We start from the raw sequence: 19780 nt of genomic DNA, 5'->3' as shown, positions 1-19780 counted from the left end.
AAATACTTTTATTTACTCCTGACTATCTCCATACCTGTCCCATTCAGTGGCTAGACTGAGTATTTTTACTATGAAATGGTGAAACAGAGGAGTGGCAAACAGCTAAAGGCAGAAATAGAAAAGCAAGTTTTATTATGAAGTCAAAACATGTTGCTTGAGAGTTTTACATTTAAAAAAAAGCTGAAAAACTAAAAAAAAAAAAAAAAAAAAAAAAAAAGGCAGGACTTCAGTATCTTCACCTCTTCTTGAAGCCGTACTTTTTTCGTTCGTAAAACAGATCTGTTTTGGAGCTACCCAGGTTCACGATCTTAGGACATCCATCTCGCTGCAAAGACAAACAAAAAGAGAAGACTGTTCAGAAAATATATTCTGTATGAAGAAGTCTTTCTTTTACAGTGGATTTTAATTTAAACAGTTTTTGTGCTGATCATTGACTTATATCAGCCCTGATGACAATAAACCACAGCTTTTTTTTTTTTTTAAAGTTGTGTTTTAGTTGATTCAGCATCCAGTGTTCACCATCAGTCAAAAGTCTGGACATAGTTTCCCTTAAATCCAATGGGTGAGGGTGTCCGAACTTTTGACTGATACTTTTTTTTTTTTTTTTTTTTAATGGGATAGGAAGCTTACATCTTTCTCTTGGATAGTGCACTCTTTGCAGTAGTAAGCATCAGAAACACCCGGTCCTCCGCAGATGACGCAGCGTCCCTGATAGGATCCATAGTTACACTCGTCACAAATGCGGACCAGTGTGCACGGTCTCACATAAGAGTCACAGATGACACACTTTCCATCACCTGGGAAAAGCAGGGTTACACATAAAAATGAGGACTGATAGTCAAGTGAAAACAAATTGACTTGAAGGTCATTTATTATTTTGTTATACATTAATGAACAAAGTATTATTTCCTCGTTCAATCATAATGTAAATACAACACAGCCTTCATAAATATTAATGAGCAAATTGAACTGAAGACAAAGGTCCTCCAACTTTTTATATTTACCAAAGTAGAAGTTGAAAATTATATTTAAAGCCAGATGGAAATATTTATAGACTAATAAAAAGAAAAATGAATAAAATAATCTCTGGTTATGAATTAGACATCAGTTATTTTTTATGTATTTATTGAACACAGTGGATAATCACCCACAGTCCAGGATGGAAGAGTGAATTGTTTAAAACTGGTTTCAATAGCAACAACCTCCACCACTTTAAAATGTGCAACTTCATCCAAAGTCTTTTATTTTTTTTTTTTTTAACCATTACATTCATTCATTAGTGGGCTTTGGTTCAAAGTGTTTTGTTGTGCATCCTGGTATTTTCATATTAAAAGTTAAAAGGATGTGATGTTGTAAGAAAACATTTACTTATTTCATTTTACAAATAAATTCCAACAGTTTTTCCTCTCTATGAACTGTCTGCACTGCACTCATTTCTAAGGACAGTAGAATATTTTATTATTGCATTGTGATAAGCAACCAGATCTCTTTGAGTAGTTTTGACAGATTTTTTTTAGTTTTATTGCATTTATTTAACTCCTCCTGTAAGGTTTGGTGAACGCTGCTGTCTGCTTGGTGAGCAAGAAATCTTTTGTCTAAAGTCCAGGTCCAGTCTTAGTATGCATTTATTACTTATCATTTCTTTGCATCCTGAGCTTTACTAATGAGGTTGTATTCTCACAAGTTAACCATATCCAGCCAGCACTGTAAGGGATTAGTTACACAAAAGTAATATTGTGTTTCATGTATTTTTTTTAAGCCTGTGTTTAGTTTATAATCACAACTTAGACGAGGAAGTGGTCCCACTTCGTGATAAATCAATACAGGAATTTAGATAGTTCTAAAAAGACATTTTTAAAGCTTAATGCACACTTAAAGGGAAGCGGAAATTATTATATAAACAAAAACTCTGTTTTAATACACTTGCAAAGCTTCAACATAGTGAAAACTTGTGTAATATTTAAACTAGTTCTGGTTCTTTGGTGTGTTTTTCGACAAAATACTTGACTATGCTAAATTAAATAATTTAAAACAAAACATGACACTTGATAAACAAACTGAGTCGATTTGAATGATACTTTGATACTTACACTTCTCGCAAAGTCTCCCGATAGCTGCGGAAAAACACAGAACAGTCAGTAAACAACGCAATCGCTATAATAAATAATAATAAATTTTTCTAATAAGAGCAATGCTCCATTGAGTATATTTAAGTAATTTATCGTTAAGTTGTCACTTTATCCTCCGAAACCCACAAACCTGGAAGTCATTTCCAGGCTAACAACGTTGCTAACACATTTTACTGCAATCCATGCTCTAGCAGTTAGCTTAGCAGCTAATTTATCCCAAATATAGCGAAGTAAAATACATTCAACTCCATATAAACAAGTCTGTAGGTACTTAAAATGTACAGTACATCGAAACGTACCGACTCCAGCTTGTTTTCTGCAAAATATTAAATCTGGGTGATGTTTAGCCATTGTCGCGAAACGCAAAGCAAGGATCGTTCAACTGTAACCTTTGACACGTGAACTCTGCAGGAGTTGCTGCGTTAGCGCCGCCTAGCGGCTCCTGGCATACAGCACACTTACGCCTTGTAAAAAAAAATGCTTCTTGTAAAAATACTCATGAAATTTAAACTTTAAATTTACTCTACATGTTCGTGATTTGGACATAAAAACATTGAAGTTAGATGTAAGCATCATAATAACGTGTTTAGATGTCAAAACATAATTACTAGATGCAGGGACCTTTTAAAGATTTGATCTGAAGTGATGTATTTTCTAAAACTGGATCAGTTTTAGACAGTTTAATTGTTTATCATAAGAAAATCATTACTGTTTACTTTCTATTCTGTTTTTTTTTTTTTTCTGTATTTTTAAAAACCTATTTTATCATATGGTCCATGCTAATATAAAGTGAATCGGGTCTTTAATTTTATTAGTATTTATTGCATACCCTTTTATCTTAAATTGCCAAATCTTAAAATGGCAACTGCATCAATTTAATAATCACCAAGAAATCGGATCTTGCACATGTTATGATTTTTTTTTCAATCGTAAGTCAAAGAATCTTTGGTGGTTTTAATATGACATTTCCATGGAACTGACATGTTTTATATATTGATGTAAACCTTATTGAGCCTGACAGGATACTTTTAAAGGTATTGGTTAACAATGCACGGAGCACAGAAACTGATTATACATACATAAATAAATTGTATAACATTATTCATATTTGTAAAACAATTTACCTGGCTCAAAACACAAATTATTACATTACTTTGCAATTATGTAAATCATTAACATTTTTGTCAACAAAAATTCAAAACATTAGAAAAAAATACGCCATCATCATCTGTATTATTTTCTGTGGAAAAAATGAGTAACTTGGACTAAATTTCGGAGCCATTTTGCAGAGCTTACAATTTTTTAATTTTTATATATATATATATATATTTATATATATATATATATATATATATATATATATTAAAAAGGTTAAAAAAAAATATATATATATATATATATATATTTTTTTTTTTAAATTTTTTTTTTTACCTTTTTAATTTATTTTTGCTAAAGACCGAAAACTGGCCATGTGAAATTAGTCCAATGAGTGGCAGCAACACTAAAACCTGTTCATAACCAACGAAGAAGAAGAAGAAGAAGAAGAAGAAAGTCTACAATTGCGTGACGTCACCGCCGTCCCTCACATCTTTGTCAGTGAACAAAATGGCAACCTACTGTCTGACTGCTGCCCGGCTCCAGGTAAGACCAAAAATCTCTTATTTTAAGACATCTTGTTTATCAGTAGTGAATGTCACCTCACAACACAAACTGCATTTATCTGATTTAACGCGCCTCTGGTCCAGTTGGATGCCTGAGAGTTGTTTCTGCTGATGAATAAAGCTGTGAAAGTGTCTGCAGCTCGCTGCTCAGGTCATCGTGTCCCGACTGCTCTGAACTCATTCAGCTGGCTCTTACTCTGGCTTTAAATGCCACACCTTATATCTTGTTTTTAAACACATTATCCTAGATGTCCATCGCTTTCAGTTGGCTGTGATTTGTTATGTTTTAGTGCTGGATTTTGGTTCAGAATAACAAGGTTAACCACAAGGTTAGACTCTCCCTGGACACACAGGCAGCTGCAGACACAGATGTCTGCTAAAAGAGGCAGAGACAGTAGTAAATATGGTATTTATGGAGAGGAGAAGTTACAGGAAAAACATGCCTGGTTTAAAGTTAGCTAATATGTTGCTTCTAACGTCTTTAATACAATTTAATAACACCCCACTCAGGGCCTGATTAAAAGTGCACAAGCCCCTGGGCCCAGAGTCTTTCAGGGGCACCCCTTTCCCTCCGCAACATTGAGAAAATTGAGAATGATACACTGTGAAACGACATTTCTAACATCTCTCAGCCAGACTGTGGTGTAACTATCTGGCTTTTATGTACATTTAGTTTTATGTCCAAACTGCTGGTGTTTTCCCTACGTGGGCCCCTGGGCCTGTGCCCATAATGCCCATTGGATAATCCAGCCTTGACCCCACTAGACGTGAAGTATTGACTCCATATATTGTAAACTAAATATTGTATCTAAAGTCTGCTGGATGGATCCTAAAATACAGATAAAAATCACTTAAAAGTCAAGGTGTCATTCCCCAATTTTCAGATCAGGACAAATGTTTTTGGCCTGGAAAGTCGTGTGTTGGCTTTTTCCCTGAATAGTGACTGATTTACAGAGAGGATACGTCTTTATGTCAATTAGTTTGAGGGAATAAATCAGTGCATTTGAAAACTCCGTTTAAGATTTACTAATGTCAACTGGAGTGACTCGGACTTTAATTACAATGAGTCACAAATTGAATCACTTAAGTTTTGAAACTGGTGTCAGATTTTAATATTGAGGCTTCTCTCAGCATTGCTGACATCCTTAAGTGGCTCTGGTCACTTTTAGGAATGGTTGCATTCACTCCAGGGCTATTTTGGATGGCCACTGTCAGAACTGCAATGCTTCCAGACTGGTTAATAGAGTTCGCAATCACTTTGACAACGATAGATCTGCTACGATTTCAGATTGGTTTATAAAACATGCCACCAGAATGTTTGCAGCCACCATGAAGTTGTCCAGTTCAGGCCTGTGCCACTGATAACTGGTCATGGCCACTGGTTGCACACCAGCTTCTGGAATAATTTATAAGTGTTTCCACTGCTTACAGAATGCTGACTTCTCATTCTGGATGTATTTATGGATGTAAACTGGTATTCAAAAGGAAAAAGAGCAATAAAGAACTTCATGCCCCTTGCATTGGGCTTTCAACAAATGCATCAAGCTGGTGGCACACAACCATTACTTCCAGTTTAACCTGCAATGCATTTAAAAATAAGAGTCTTACATGAGTGCAAATACCACTTGAAGTGCTGCCGTCAGAAGTAAGAAAACACATTTAACTGCAGTAGCCTGGATGTGGTGGATCGCTGTAGACTCCCTGCAGCTGTCCGAAACATCCTGTGGAAAAAGACAGAAATTAGGTTGGTCTCTTATTTTTAATCATTAACGATTCTCATGGATTGCTGTCATATTTTAAAAAATAAATAAACCAGTGTCAACTGGGTTTATAAGTGTAATGTACCTTTTATATGAATCTTTGTAAGTTATAGGGTCTTTATAAAACACAGTTAAAAACTTTAGGCTCTTTCAACCTTAACTACTTCAGCATAAGATACCATTTAAACTGTAAGCATAGTCCAAAAGATATTGTACTATGACTGCCTATTACAGAGTTTGCTTTTATTGTGCAATTATAAAAACATATAAAAATCATGTGACTTTCAGATAATGTTACTACAGATTCTTAACTAGGACTTTCTCAGCAAGATGAAACCTATTTCTACTCCCATTAAACTCAGTTTGAAAAAAATCCTCAATCCTAAGACCAGAATTAAACTCTCCTATGTTCTTACTCATGTTTAATGTCATAGTGTCCCTCTGGTCTTCGCAGTGCAGTAAAATGGCTTTGATGGCTTTCTCATAGAAGGTCAAAGGTTAAAGAGATGGGCACAGAGCTGACGTCTCTGCTGTTTGGTGTCAGTGTCACCATTTTTTAACTTTTCAGCATAAGCGATCACAATCTGTTCTTTCTTTTACTTTTCATACACACACTATAAAATAAAATCTTCTCTTTCAGATGGCATGATTGCCAAAGAGATGTAACATAGATCTTGAGCTACAAGCCTTAGGGAAAGGGGAACATACTCTGAGACAGACACCCTAACTGTGATTACATCTCTCTGTAATACTGGTTTCCTATTGAAGACCACAGTCTGATGTTTTTAACCAGCTGGCATTTATATCTCTAACATTACAGTAATAAAGTTTCAGATATGTGTTCTGATAGATGTTATGGATCTGACTTAACAGGGTTTGAAGGCACAGGGAATCCACACCCATCCATCCTACTGCAGCCAGATGTGTATACTAATGATGGGAAAAAATGATGAATAAATAAAAATGTTCATAAAAGAAAGAAAGTTTGAGATGGACTCTTGTCGAAACAGACGCAAATTGTAGTTGTATTGTTTTTAGTGGTCACAAAAAGTCCACCGCGGGCAGTTAGTGGGTTTTTGGGTTCTCCTACTGGTGAACCATCAAAGCACATCCGCGGTTCAGGAGGGTTTTTGTTCAGTAACCAGCAGCCACTATCAGAGTGGAGTATATTGCAGCAATTTAAGTTTGTAATAGCAGTAATTTCCAGCCTGGGAGAAGCAGCTTCAGCTACTTCATAGACTTATAAATGAAATCAAAAGTGACAGTAGTACTCATGCAAGGCTCTTATTTTTTTAAATGCATTGTGGGCAGAACAGGAGGTGATGGTAGTATGCTACTGCCTTGGTGTATTTGTTGAAGCCTGATTGTGCAATATGTTTCTTTCGGGTGACATAGTTATTTATGGTTTGTTTGTTTCTCCGACTGACCATTCAAAAAAATCTGTTTGTATCCTAAAACAAAAATCGCCATTCGCTTAGCAGCAGCATTTATTAATCATTCTGAAACCGGCAGCAGTCGGTGTGCAATCACTCGGTGGCTGAAGACATTCCTAAAAGTGATGCCGAGTCACTTTAAGACCTCGTTGTGACTCTGGAAATTCACCTAAACTTTCTTCATGCAGATAAAATCTCTGTGAATTTGACATGTTGCTGGGCAGTTTCAGTGACTCTCCTAGTTTTTAATTTGCACTGCTGTTTGCTCACACTTGTATGTTTATGATGATTTCGTCATGTTTACGTTTCTAGCTGGCCCTGGGCCACGGTGTTCGGCGCCTTCATGTATCGGCAGCTTACAGAGCCAAGGCCAGTGTGGCAATGAGCCGCTTTGAGCCCACTTCCTTTGTCAATTACGAGAAACTCCAGTCCAATGTCGACATTGTGCGAAAAAGGTTTGTTTTCATCTAATTCACTCTGTATTTTCTCTGGGTCACACCTCAGTTTGCTCCAACACTCCATTATTTGTGCAAATGCTGACGGTTTTTTTGCCATTTGTCAGAGTTTTTCATAATTGGGGTCTTGTTGTCTTGGTTTATACCCACCCACAGAGTGCAGTCTTGTCTTCTTCCTCAATTGTTTTTCTAATTTTAGTTTCTTCTAACCTTTGCCCTACGGTGACGTTAAACATGGTTTATTCTCTCTCCAGGCTCGCCCGGCCACTCACCCTCTCAGAAAAGATCGTGTACGGCCACCTTGATGATCCACACAACCAGGAGATCGATCGCGGCCGCACATACCTGCGGCTGCGTCCTGATCGCGTGGCTATGCAGGACGCCACAGCCCAGATGGCGATGCTGCAGTTCATCAGCAGCGGCCTGCCAAAGGTGGCTGTACCCTCTACCATCCACTGTGATCATCTGATCGAGGCCCAGATTGGAGGCGATAAGGATTTGGCCCGGGCAAAGGTGAAGACGCTTGATTTAGGTCGATTGTTTGTATTTTGTGGTGATTTCGTTGTGTTAAAATGCAACTCAGCGTGGCATGGCTCTCATCATAGGAAGTAAACCACGAGGTCTACAACTTCCTGTCCAGTGCTGGGGCAAAGTATGGTGTAGGCTTCTGGAAACCTGGCTCTGGAATCATCCATCAGGTATTATTACTCAGTTTGGTATGAGCTACTCTAACTATAGGACTGCATTTATAATAAAAAAAAAAAAAAAAAATCTTTTTCTTATAATGTAAACAGATCATCTTGGAGAACTATGCCTACCCAGGAGTGATGCTGATTGGCACAGACTCCCACACACCAAATGGTGGTGGGCTTGGCGCCATCTGCATTGGAGTAGGTGGAGCTGATGCAGTAGATGTCATGGCAGGAATTCCCTGGGAGCTGAAGTGTCCCAAGGTTGGTAAAAGACAGAATTTCCTGCATTTTATTCTTCCTGTGGAGCAGAATTGAGACGCTGGCATTGTACTTTTATAGTTGTAGCCTTTTGCATCTCAGCACCTCTTAAACTTAAACACACTATACAATCTCATCCTTTCAGGTGATTGGTGTGAGACTGACCGGCACCCTGTCTGGCTGGACGTCTCCGAAGGATGTCATCTTGAAAGTGGCTGGCATCCTGACAGTAAAGGGAGGCACAGGAGCTATCGTAGAGTACCACGGACCAGGAGTTGACTCCATTTCTTGCACTGGTTAGCATTTAACCTCTGATATGTTGTAAATTTCTACAGGTAGCTCTTCCATAAGAATAATGCCGGGCGGACACTGAGTGATTTTAGAAATCTGACTGTCGGGGAAATGCTCCCACTGCACGACCGGGTTTGTCCATCGTACTCTATTTGACCCTACGACATGTGTACTCATACTGTACGACTGCTGTCGGCCACGATTATTGATAAACACAACTAGTTGTCGGCATCAGTCGGCATGTGACGGCACGACATGCTCGAGTGTGAACAACTAAAAACAAAGGTTCCTAGTTCCTATGACAACCACAGCTTGTTAGAACGTAGCAGCAATTAATCCTTCCTTGTGAGTGTTCTCACACTGTACGACTTACGACCTCCCGACCGGACATCCCGACGCTACGATGTTTCGCAGCGTGGTCTGCGACAGCAAAATCGTGGTGAAATCGCACAGTGTCCGCCCGGCATAAGGGATGCACCGATATCAGTGTCGGCTCAATACCATGTGTATGCACTCGTACTTGGTGTTAAAAAAAGTGTTCCAGTACCACAGTAGTCAAGCCTGTGCAGATAAATGCCTTGAATCTTCAAATATGACATTTTTGTTGCATTAAAAGCGAGATCTTTGTTTCAAAATCGCACATGTATAGTTATATTTGGGTAAAATGTGCCAAATCAAAATAAAAACTTTTTGAAATTGTTAGATCTGTAATGTTATTACCGTATATTTGTATCGGTGAGGTGACTCAAGAAAGGATGGGTAATTTATTACAGCTTAATGATATCTTCTACAGTCATTGCAGCAATAGTGACCATAGCCACAATAATGTTCACATAAATGATTTGGTATCTGCAAATATTCAAATTTCAGATATCGGTATCAGATTGGAACTCTAAAAAAGTGGATCAGTGCATCCCAAATGAGAATCCACTGCAGACTAAGAAACAAACAAAATCTTTTGGAACATGTCACCTCCGTATGAATAGAAACAACTTAATTAAAATGCTTTTTTGTTATTGTTTGTCTTTGTGCAGGAATGGCAACTATTTGCAACATGGGAGCAGAAATTGGAGCCACAACCTCAGTGTTTCCCTACAACCACCGCATGAGAACCTACTTGCAAAAGACTGGCCGTGGAGGTGTGTTCAGGTCCATTTCAGTGTTCATAGTGATGTAGACAAAGAAAATTGAGTTTAATCCACTGTGCTGCATCTTAAATCTTCTGTATAGTTCTTTAAGATTTTGTAGATTTAAGATTTTAAGATGTTGTATGTAAAAAGGTTATGTGTGTCTCATCAGTGTTCCCTCTTCCTGTTTCTCCTCAGAGATTTCTGAACTGGCTGATGAATACAAAGACTTGTTGGTACCAGATGAAGGCTGCGAGTACGACCAGATCATCGAGCTCAATCTGGATGAGGTGGGTCTATTATTTTCCACATAAAAGCGATAATTTTTGGGACAACATGACAGACAGGGCTCTAAAATTAACACCACTTCAGAGATACTTTGATTTTACAGTTTAATTTGTGATAATTTTATAGCAATGATCTCTCCAGTGGGGACATTTTCCTGTTAATTGACAACTTTAAACAGAGCAGAACGAGCCTGCAGGGGATAATTATTCTGGTTTGGACCTGATATTTGGCCATAAAAGGGCTTTTGTTCTTTTTATGGTGGGATTTCTGTTCCAGCTGCGCACCTGCTGTTGTGATTAGTGTGGCCCTCCAGCTCACTGAATTATTCCTGGAAAGCAGAACAAGGAACACCTCTGACATTTTCAATGCAACACGGTGGTATTTACCTCCTTCTTCAGGATGATGGACTCCGTACAGAAATGGTTTAATGAGATTAGGGGCTTTGTGGCCAGCGGAAGATGTTTCAGGTGCATTTAAGACTTTTCAGGCATTTTAAAGTTCCATCCATCCATCCATCCATTCTCCGCCCCTTATCCGGGGTCGGGTCGCGGGGGCAGCAGCCTAAGCAGGGAAGCCCAGACTTCCCTCTCCCCAGCCACATTTGCCAACTCTGTGGGGGGGATCCCGAGGCGTTCCCAGGCCAGCCGAGAGATGTAATCCCTCCAGCGTGTCCTGGGTCTTCCCCGGGGTCTCCTCCCAGAGGGACGTGCCTGGAACACCTCACCAGGGAGGCGTCCAGGAGGCATCCTGACCAGATGCCCGAGCCACCTCAACTGGTTCCTCTCGATGCAGAAGAGCAGCGGCTCTACTCTGATCCCCTCCCGGATGACCGAGCTCCTCACCCTATCTCTAAGGGTGAGCCCGGCCACCCTGCGGAGGAAACCCATTTCAGCCGCCTGTATACGAGATCTCGTTCTTTCGGTCACGACCCACAGCTCATGACCATAGGTGAGGGTAGGAACGTAGATCGACTGGTAAATCGAGAGCTTCGCCTTCTGGCTCAGCTCCTTCTTCACCACGACAGACCGGCGCAGAGTCCGCATTACTGCAGACGCCACACCGATCCATCTGTTGATCATCCGCTCCATCCTTCCCTCACTCATGAACAAGACTCAGAGATATTTAAACTCCTCCACTTGAGGCAGGACCTCACTCCCGACCCAGAGAGGGCAATCCACCCTATTCCGGCTGAGGACCATGGTCTCAAGAGCAGAGACCCAATCCTGAGGCCACCAAGCCAGATCCCCTCAACACCTCGGCTGTGTCTAGAAATTCTGTCCATATAAGTTATGAACAGAATCGGTGATAACTTGGCGGAGTCCAACCCTCACCGGAAACGATTTAAAGTTTAAAGTTATGTAATTAAAAATCTTGGTCTGAACCAAATGATTCTTGGGTCCAAGCCAGGATCATGATGCGAATGAGATGGAGTCCATCTGGCAAGGAATGAAAATGGGATGAAAAGTGTGGCAGCCCTGAACTTCAACAAAAATACTTCTCTGATGGATTAAATTTAAAAATAACAAAATCAGCATCACAGTGACATGACATCCTGTGTGTAGGAGGGTACAAAGCTGAGAAGGGTGTTGCAAGTGATAACATTACACTATATGGAGCCAAAAACAAATCTTCAATCAATAAAACACCCATAACACTTTTTCTAATTTAATCTAATCTTTCTGAAGTCTTTAAATCTTGAAGGTGGTGCAAAAATTCAAATTTGTGTTTTCTGACTGTATTTAGTTCAACATTCCTGTAATAAACCACAGCTGTTTCATTCATGTCACAGATTTTCTGCTAATTTGGGATTTATTTGCTGCTTCACCTGTGTGCTATTCCTCTCTTCAGCTGAGGCCCCACATTAACGGACCATTCACCCCTGACTTGGCCCACCCAGTGTCTGAGGTTGGTGCAGTGGCGCAGAAGAACGGCTGGCCACTGGAGGTCAAAGTTGGTGAGAAGTGATAGACGGGAACAACTGCGTGGTTTTCTTCACGCTGTTTGTGACTTATCAGAACTTTAGCAGGAGACTTAAGTTGATATTTTAATCTTTCCTGGTTCTTCTCTTTTAGGTCTGATCGGCAGCTGCACCAACTCCAGCTACGAGGACATGGGCCGTGCTGCCTCATTGGCCAAACAGGCTCTGGACAAAGGTCTGAAGTGCAAAGCTCAGTTCACGGTCACCCCAGGTTCAGAGCAGATTCGCGCCACCATTGAAAGAGATGGTTACGTGAGTATTTGCACAAACAACAAATGATTAATCGCACTTCCTTAAAATAATGACAAGAACAGAATAGAAGCTAAAATGTTCGTTTTTGTATAGTCAAAGATCCTGAGTGATGTTGGAGGTGTTGTCCTTGCAAATGCATGCGGACCCTGCATCGGACAGTGGGACAGGTAAAGATACCTTTAACCTGTAAAGTCTTTGTGCCCCCAACTTCCTGCAGAAAAGTTACATTTAACTTGTGTGTTTTGTGTTCAGGCGCGATGTGAAAAAGGGGGAGAAGAACACCATCGTCACATCCTTCAACAGGAACTTTACTGCCAGGAACGACGCCAACCCTGCAACACACGCCTTCGTTACGTCTCCCGAGGTAAACGCATACCAGACCCATCCACTGCCTCGCATACAAAGGTTTATGATTCATCATTAAACCTCTTCCTTCTCCTCTTCATCTTCAGATTGTCACTGCCCTCGCTATTGCCGGCACGTTAGACTTCAACCCTGAGACAGATTACCTGACAGCCGCCAATGGAGAGAAGTTCAAGCTCGAGCCCCCCAATGGCGATGAGCTACCAGCCAGGGACTTTGACCCAGGCCAGGACACCTACCAGCACCCGCCTGCTGATGGGACCGGCCTCAACGTGGACGTCAACCCCCAGAGTAACCGTCTGCAGCTGCTCGAGCCTTTTGACAAATGGAGCGGCGGTGACCTGGAAAACATGCAGGTCCTCATCAAGGTGAGGTCACGAAGACAAGATTAACCTGCAGGAATCCAGCTTTAAACGTTCCTGCTGCCGTTGGTGGTAAACGGTTAGCTTCTTTCTCTGTAGGTGAAGGGAAAATGCACCACAGACCACATCAGCGCTGCAGGACCCTGGCTGAAGTTCCGCGGTCACCTGGATAACATCTCCAACAACATGCTGATTGGTGCAGTTAACAGTGAGAACGATGCAGTCAACAAGATCAAAAACCATCTTACAGGAGAGTATGGAGGAGTCCCAGATGTGGCCCGTCACTACAAGGTGAGGAGGGCGCGACGGGTTTGGATCATCAGGTTTTGTTGCATTTTTCACCACCTTTTCTGACCCTCTGCTTGTAGGCCAACGGTGTGTCGTGGGTTGTGGTTGGAGATGACAACTATGGAGAGGGCTCGAGCAGAGAGCACGCAGCTCTGGAGCCCCGGCATCTCGGTGGAAGAGCCATTATTGTAAAGAGCTTCGCCAGGATTCACGGTACTGTACGAGTTTAACACCTGAAGAAAAAGTAAAGAACTTTGACAAATCTTAAGCTCTCTGTCCTGAAACAGTCCCAGGTCAGCACTTTTTTTATGTGTGTGTGTTTCCACTGCCAAAAAGTGAGATGAATGCCAGGATAGCTGACCAAACCCATCCCACTTTTTGGGGCCCTTCCCCTACCTGTATGATTCAAAAGGGCGGGGCTTGACACCCTGCAATCTGTTGATTGGTTGAAAGACTTCCAGTGCGATTTGGCACTAAGAGTAAAGTAGGAACATGGATTTTTGTTGTTTAAATCCACTCACCAAGAAGAAAGAACGCAAACTACTGAATGTTAGGGGTGTGACGATTTGCTTTTGTGCCGATTCGATTTACATTTTTTGCGTGTCGATTTGATTTAAATTGCGATTCTCAAAATTCTTTCATATTGCTGATTTTTGTAGATTAAAAACTAAATAAATGTGTAAAACTTTTTTCTTGTCATTTTTCTTCATTTTAATGAGGAAAAAGCAATGCAGTAGTCAGACCATCATTCTGCTGCTATAATGCTCCAGAAGACAAGTAAAAAGATAAGCAAAAAAACAGTAAAAAAGACAACATTTTTTATAGTGCATTCATTTTATTTATTTGAGAAAAAAAAAAGATTTTTAGCAAAAAAAAAAATCGATTTTAAAATTGTAAAGAAAAAAAATCCCGATTTCCCATTTTTTGATTTTCGATTTCCCCACCCCGACTGGATGTCCACCTTTCTCCTCCTTGGCTTCTGTCGTATTGTTGTTCAGCTGATACACGACATCCTAAGTAAGGCTGTGGAATCGCAAGAGATCCATTTACCACACCAAAACGTCCCATTCTGACCTGGATTTGCTGGTGGAAACCAGACTTTTAAAGCCTCATTTACACTTCTAATAAGTTATTTGCTACAGGCTTTCCACCAATCATAGTTGAGCTTTGACCTACTGACCGTGAGCTTTCTGTATTTGTTCTATTAATCAACAAAACTGTCTCCATCATGCCATTAGAAACAAACCTGAAGAAGCAGGGTCTGCTCCCCCTGACTTTCAGCAACCCATCAGACTACGACAAAATCCGCCCCGATGACAAAATCTCCATCAGAGGACTCAAATCCTTCGCTCCAGGAAAGGTAAGAGCGAAGAACAGCTGGTCGTAGTTAATTATTTACAGAACCGATCTGGAATAAGAGTTCCTTCTCTTGGTCATCCCACAGCCTCTGACGGCCGTCGTGAAGCACAGTGACGGCAGCGAGGACACCCTGGAGCTCAACCACAGCTTCAACGAGACACAGATCCAGTGGTTCCAGGCTGGCTCCGCCCTCAACAGGATGAAGGAGATTCAGCACTGAGGATGGAAAGAAATTCTGGAGGATGAGGAAGAACATCAGGGTGAAAATAGGGTGGTGAGGGTCGTGAGGAAGAAGGTGGTTGCAGAATGTTAATGACCGTTTCATCGCCTGGATTAGCTTGCAGTTTTGACTGAAGTAACAGCCAGTATACCTCTCAAAGATTAACCGTAGAACAAATTAGGTTACTTTAAAAAAAGAAACCAAGCTAATGCTGTTGATGGAACAATATCAGCTTGTCAGTACATCATCTAAACATCATCAGGACATACTATTTAATTTAGCTGATGCCGCCGTGTTTCAGTCAAGCAGCGATAGACTCAGCTGTAAAGAAGAGGGGGAGACATTGTGCAGCCATATGATGTGCTGTTTGTGTTTTTTTTTTCTTTTGCAGCTGTTCAAACAGCTCAGTGTGGTGCAGAGGCAGCCTCTCGCTGCAGCTTTAAGATTGTGTTGACCGTTGCATGGCAAAAAAACAGTTGTCGATCAGCTTGTCCCCTTTAATTTACAGATAAATACTGCCTCTTGTTGCATCTCTGGGTCCATGTAGTGAAGCTGTGTTTGCAAGAATCACATGGATGTGAAAATAAACTTTGCTTGTGTTCACTGACTTATTGAACTTTAGTCTGCCCCCTGGTGGATACATGCAGGTACTGTACTGACAGCTTTATGTAAATGATCTAAATCAGGGGTGGGCAACTGTGGTCCTCCACAATCCTGCAAGTATTAGGAGTTTCCCTGCTACAAAACAACCAACAAACATAATTAGCAGACATCAGAGCTTGACATCAAACTCTGCACAAGTCTGCTAATTGCCCATTTATTTGAGTCAGGAAACTCCTAAAACTTGCAGGACTGTGGAGGACCAGAGTTGTCCAGCCCTTGTTTGGTAAAATTTTTTAGAGAAGCAGAGCCAGCTAACTTGTTGGATTTATTGAGCATCTGATTACTGTATATCTAACTGTGTGATAAAGCTAGAGGTAATTTTTGTATTCATTTGTTGTATTAAAGTATGTTCATCACTACAGTACACAATGTCAGTGTCACAAATAATCGCAGAGATTTCTAATAATCAGACGAACATGTATGCTTTAATACTGTGTAAAGATACTGTAGCTCATCCTCTTCTTCCCTGCTGCTTTCACCACCATTCTCCTGCTCTCCTGATCTGTCTCAACATCTTCACAAGGTCAAGCACATTATTCAGGTTTTCTCATATCCCTGTTATTTATTTATACTTTTTTTTTCTGCTGCAGGTCCAAACCCTGCAAGGCTTCTCACTCAAACCATCCCGAACTCTCATTGCCCTGTTTTGTAGGGTATCACACCACTTTTTAGGTTTTAATCATAAAGAAACCATAAAAACATATAGTAGGATGGAGGTAGAGGGTCTCCAGAAGGAAAATAAACTAAGATTAAAAAAAGCGAGTTACCTCTTGCTTTGATTAAGTTCATCATGAAACCCATATTACCGTGTCTGCTGACTCTTGTTTGTGTCAGTAACTAAAACTCCCTGCAACACCTTCATATAGGGTCGTTAGGCAGGTCACACACAACACTTCACTTCCTGGTCGGATAGAACTTATTGACCAGTCAGATGATTGAATCCATCCGCTCCATGTAAACCACTCCATGTAAAGTCTGATGCCATGTGCATTTTTGTGATTGTTTGTTTTCTCCTAGATTATTTTTTTCTGTATTACAGAAATACAGATGGGTTGTAAAATAAAGAGGAAATCACAGATGTCATTTATTTCATTTTGCTCTGGTTGTTCATTAAAAACCCACGCCATAGGTATGTCCATTCTTTGCAGAATTCTGTTCATTTCTGAGTTGTTGTTTTATATTGCAGCTTCTGCTGCAGGTTTTCATTTGTAAAAAAAAAAACAAAAAAAACAAGAAAAACTTGAATTGACTTTTTTATGGAATTAATGCAGATGTAGTGTTATTCATTCATCTAATATCCTAACAGCTTATTCCGATGAAAGGTCTGGGGAAGCTGGAGCTTATTCCAGCAGTCTTTGGGCGAAAGGCAGGGTTCACCCTGGACAGCTCGCCAGTCCATCGCAGGGCAGGGCCAACTGTAGTGTAAGATAAAGCAAAATAAACTGAGCAAAGGCATGAGGTTTCAAAATGCTAAAAAGAAACTGTTTTCATCATAATTATTTGGGCACAAAAAGTTAAACACAAAAGGCACCAACAGAAAGCTTGAACACAAACTGACATTAGGGAAATTAAACTTTGCACAAAATATAGTAAGATATGTAATTGACTGTTTTCTCACTTTTACACTGACACACACACAAAAAAAAAAAACCTCCCCAAAACTCGAATCACTTTTTACACGGTCTAAAGAACAAGGTACAACTCTGTCCTGGGTCAGAGACATCTCATTTTGGCAGGGTGGTCAACTCCCACAGTAATTTCCCCTCAAATGGTAAGTGGAAGAAAAAGTAAAACGTTTTTTCCCTCGAAATTAGGCATTTGATTACTTTGATCATTTCTGCATATAACTTTAAAAAAATTTTTATTTTTTTTTAAAGTTTCCATTATTGCCTTGGTTTAGTTACAGAGCACAAAAAATCAACCTAATGCCCAAAGCAGTGCTTTAATATGCTTAAAACTAATGAAAAAAAAAAAAAGAAGTCATATTCTTTACCATGCTGTTGAAATCTATGCCTACAAAAAGCACCACTCAAAAGATGGCTATATTTATCCTGAAAGAGGATTAATTCTTCAAATATTGATGGACAGCTTGTCGGTCACTTGCATTTATCTGCACGACAGAGTTCCTGCATTTAGAAAAAAAGCAGACATGATTGGTTTTTGTAAAGGGGAAGGAATTAGGATCTGACACAATCTAACATTGTGTGTGTTTAAAATACTACAGATAGTTATATTTTACACAAACTGATTTAAAATGAACATTTTGGGTAGGATGAATATAATATATCAATATTTAAGCTGTTAAAAAAGTTAACCCTATATATAAACTGAGTAAGGGTCTTGGTAACCATAAATTATGGCTGTGACGATATGCTTTTGCTCCGATTTTTTGGGTGCTGATTCGTTTTAAATTACGATTCTCACAATTCTTTCATATTGCTAATTTTTGTAGATTTAAAACGAAAAAAAAATGCATAAAACTTTTTTTTTGTTTGTCATTTTTCTAAATTTCATTTAGGAAAAAAACAACACAGTATCTAGATCATCATTCTGCTGCTATAATGCCCAAGAAGACAGGTAAAAGGATCAAGAAAAATAATGAAAATGACAAAAATGTTATAATGGATTATTTTTTATTTAATTGGAAAAAAAATCGATTTATTAACAAAAAAAAAAAAATCGATTTTAAAATTGTGAATAAAAAAAATCCCGATCTTCGATTTGATTTTCCCACCCCTACCATCAATGTGGTGCATGTCACAGGCGATTCATTCATGTCCACAGAAGACGTCATCAGAAGTGGCCCATAGAGAATGAATGAAAAAGAGGAGTGATGTGTGAAAGGACTTTATCACTTTACACATAATTAACAATAACATTTATTTCTCTTACATGATTGTTGAAATTAAAAAAAGTTTAATCAATAATGTTTTTTGTTTTTTTTTAAATCCCTGATCACGTTTAGGAGTACATTCACATTTCTATATGTGGAGTATAGATGAATAAAAAACAAACCAAATAATGATAATAAAAGTAAATAAATAAAATGCAAAAATCCCAGTTCATTTATCACGCAATTAAAGCTCCCCAGGCTGATAAACTGAGAAATATTTCCATCCATGAGGAGAACAAAGAATTGACTGTAGTATGGTGAAGCCCGCTGTTGTTTTGCACCCCCTGCACCCCCACCAGCGCCCCCGCCCCATCCCTGCTGCCTCCTTTTCATTTGCTGCTTTCTTATCCCGCCTGTGTGCGCTGCATCCATACCAAGATCCCCAGATTTATTCAGCACATGTCCCGGCAGCTTTACCCGGATCTAATTACATAATTATCTTATTTCGCCTCCGAAAGCGCAACTATCTCCCGCCTGACCCGATTGGCGCCGCCACGGTAAGTCATCGCTTATCTCTGGGATTTTAGACGTGATTTGGAGCCTTTACGCATCCGAGCTTCTTTTTTTTTATTCTCTCCACACATACTGCGTCGGTTTATGGTTGCATTGTGATGAAATACCAGCCTTTTGACTCAACTATGAGCTTTTCCCCCCGCAGTGAAAATGTTTTATCGCATGAATCTTTCCGCGACGAGGTGAGATTTTTGCTCCGCATTTTTTTTGGCATCAGGAGCATCCTCTCCTCGTCTCCCGCTGCCACAGTGTGAGAATGTTCTGGAAACAACCCGCCTGAAGGGCTCTGATTCTCCACTGAATTATTCAGACCCCGCCAACCCTACAGAGACAAATGAAACCACATGACAGGCGATTTGCGTCTTTAAAAGGCTAATATAAAGACGAGTTGTGGTGCTTGTGAGTGGAGCAGAGTTGACGTGTTTCTCATGCTGATGCAGATGGCCGCAGTATCCTGCTTTCACAGGGAGGTGCTTTTGGCCTTTTGTCTGTCTTCTCCTAGCTCCACAAGCTGTTTCCCCTCCTCCTGTCCAGAGCTGAACCCCTCCTGATGAAATGTTTCAGCAGCTAATGTGAAACATTCGCAACAGACTAATTAAAGTCAGTTTGCTGGTCTACTCACAAGCCTGATAAGTGGGTTAATGAAAGAGCAGCTCAGCAGTCCAGTTCCTCAATTATTCCAGCTACATGTGTGTCAACAGTGCACCTTGCATCAGCACCAGCAGCATTTGATACCTGGAGGTTAAAAGCATCACCCATTATCCATTTGCAGCATACTTTCCTCTAAGTGCTCGT

The 19780-nt window shown here is 40.1% G+C and overlaps 2 protein-coding genes across 2 annotated transcripts; one reads left to right on the top strand and one right to left on the bottom strand.

The window, feature by feature from the left end:
• Window positions 1-115: 115 nt before the first annotated feature.
• On the bottom strand, window positions 116-2528 carry phf5a (PHD finger protein 5A). Its single transcript, XM_079260487.1, has 4 exons — window positions 2429-2528; window positions 2091-2114; window positions 631-797; window positions 116-325 (listed from the first exon to the last, which is right to left on the bottom strand). Exons 1-4 carry the CDS (start codon window positions 2478-2480, stop codon window positions 236-238), a joined length of 333 nt encoding a protein of 110 aa, XP_079116613.1. The 5' UTR covers window positions 2481-2528; the 3' UTR covers window positions 116-235.
• Window positions 2529-3680: 1152 nt separating this feature from the next.
• aco2 (aconitase 2, mitochondrial) lies at window positions 3681-16715 on the top strand. Its single transcript, XM_079261328.1, has 17 exons — window positions 3681-3770; window positions 7296-7438; window positions 7693-7951; window positions 8044-8136; window positions 8233-8391; window positions 8534-8684; window positions 9714-9818; window positions 10005-10096; window positions 11943-12048; window positions 12167-12324; window positions 12418-12491; window positions 12577-12688; window positions 12777-13055; window positions 13149-13340; window positions 13418-13550; window positions 14576-14697; window positions 14782-16715. The coding sequence occupies exons 1-17, from the start codon at window positions 3735-3737 to the stop codon at window positions 14914-14916; spliced, it is 2349 nt and encodes a 782-aa protein (XP_079117454.1). The 5' UTR covers window positions 3681-3734; the 3' UTR covers window positions 14917-16715.
• The last annotated feature ends 3065 nt before the right edge of the window (window positions 16716-19780 follow it).

This window comes from Telmatherina bonti (genome assembly GCF_933228915.1).
Source record: "Telmatherina bonti genome assembly, chromosome: 21".
NCBI lineage: Eukaryota > Metazoa > Chordata > Actinopteri > Atheriniformes > Telmatherinidae > Telmatherina > Telmatherina bonti.
The sequence above is the reverse complement of the archived record's forward strand: the minus strand, read 5'-3'. Positions and strand labels throughout refer to the sequence as shown.

What these genes read in the sequence shown, in the direction of transcription:
- phf5a (XM_079260487.1), bottom strand. Translation starts at nt 2,480, where the DNA reads ATGGCTAAACATCACCCAGATTTAATATTTTGCAGAAAACAAGCTGGA. An exon ending in CAGAAAACAAGCTGGAGTCG is followed by an intron (nt 2,115 to 2,428) that starts GTACGTTTCGAT and finishes GTTTTTCCGCAG; the next exon opens with CTATCGGGAGACTTTGCGAG. An exon ending in GCACTATCCAAGAGAAAGAT is followed by an intron (nt 326 to 630) that starts GTAAGCTTCCTA and finishes TTGTCTTTGCAG; the next exon opens with CGAGATGGATGTCCTAAGAT.
- aco2 (XM_079261328.1), top strand. Translation starts at nt 3,735, where the DNA reads ATGGCAACCTACTGTCTGACTGCTGCCCGGCTCCAG. An exon ending in TGACTGCTGCCCGGCTCCAG is followed by an intron (nt 3,771 to 7,295) that starts GTAAGACCAAAA and finishes TTACGTTTCTAG; the next exon opens with CTGGCCCTGGGCCACGGTGT. An exon ending in TGCATCGGACAGTGGGACAG is followed by an intron (nt 12,492 to 12,576) that starts GTAAAGATACCT and finishes TTTTGTGTTCAG; the next exon opens with GCGCGATGTGAAAAAGGGGG.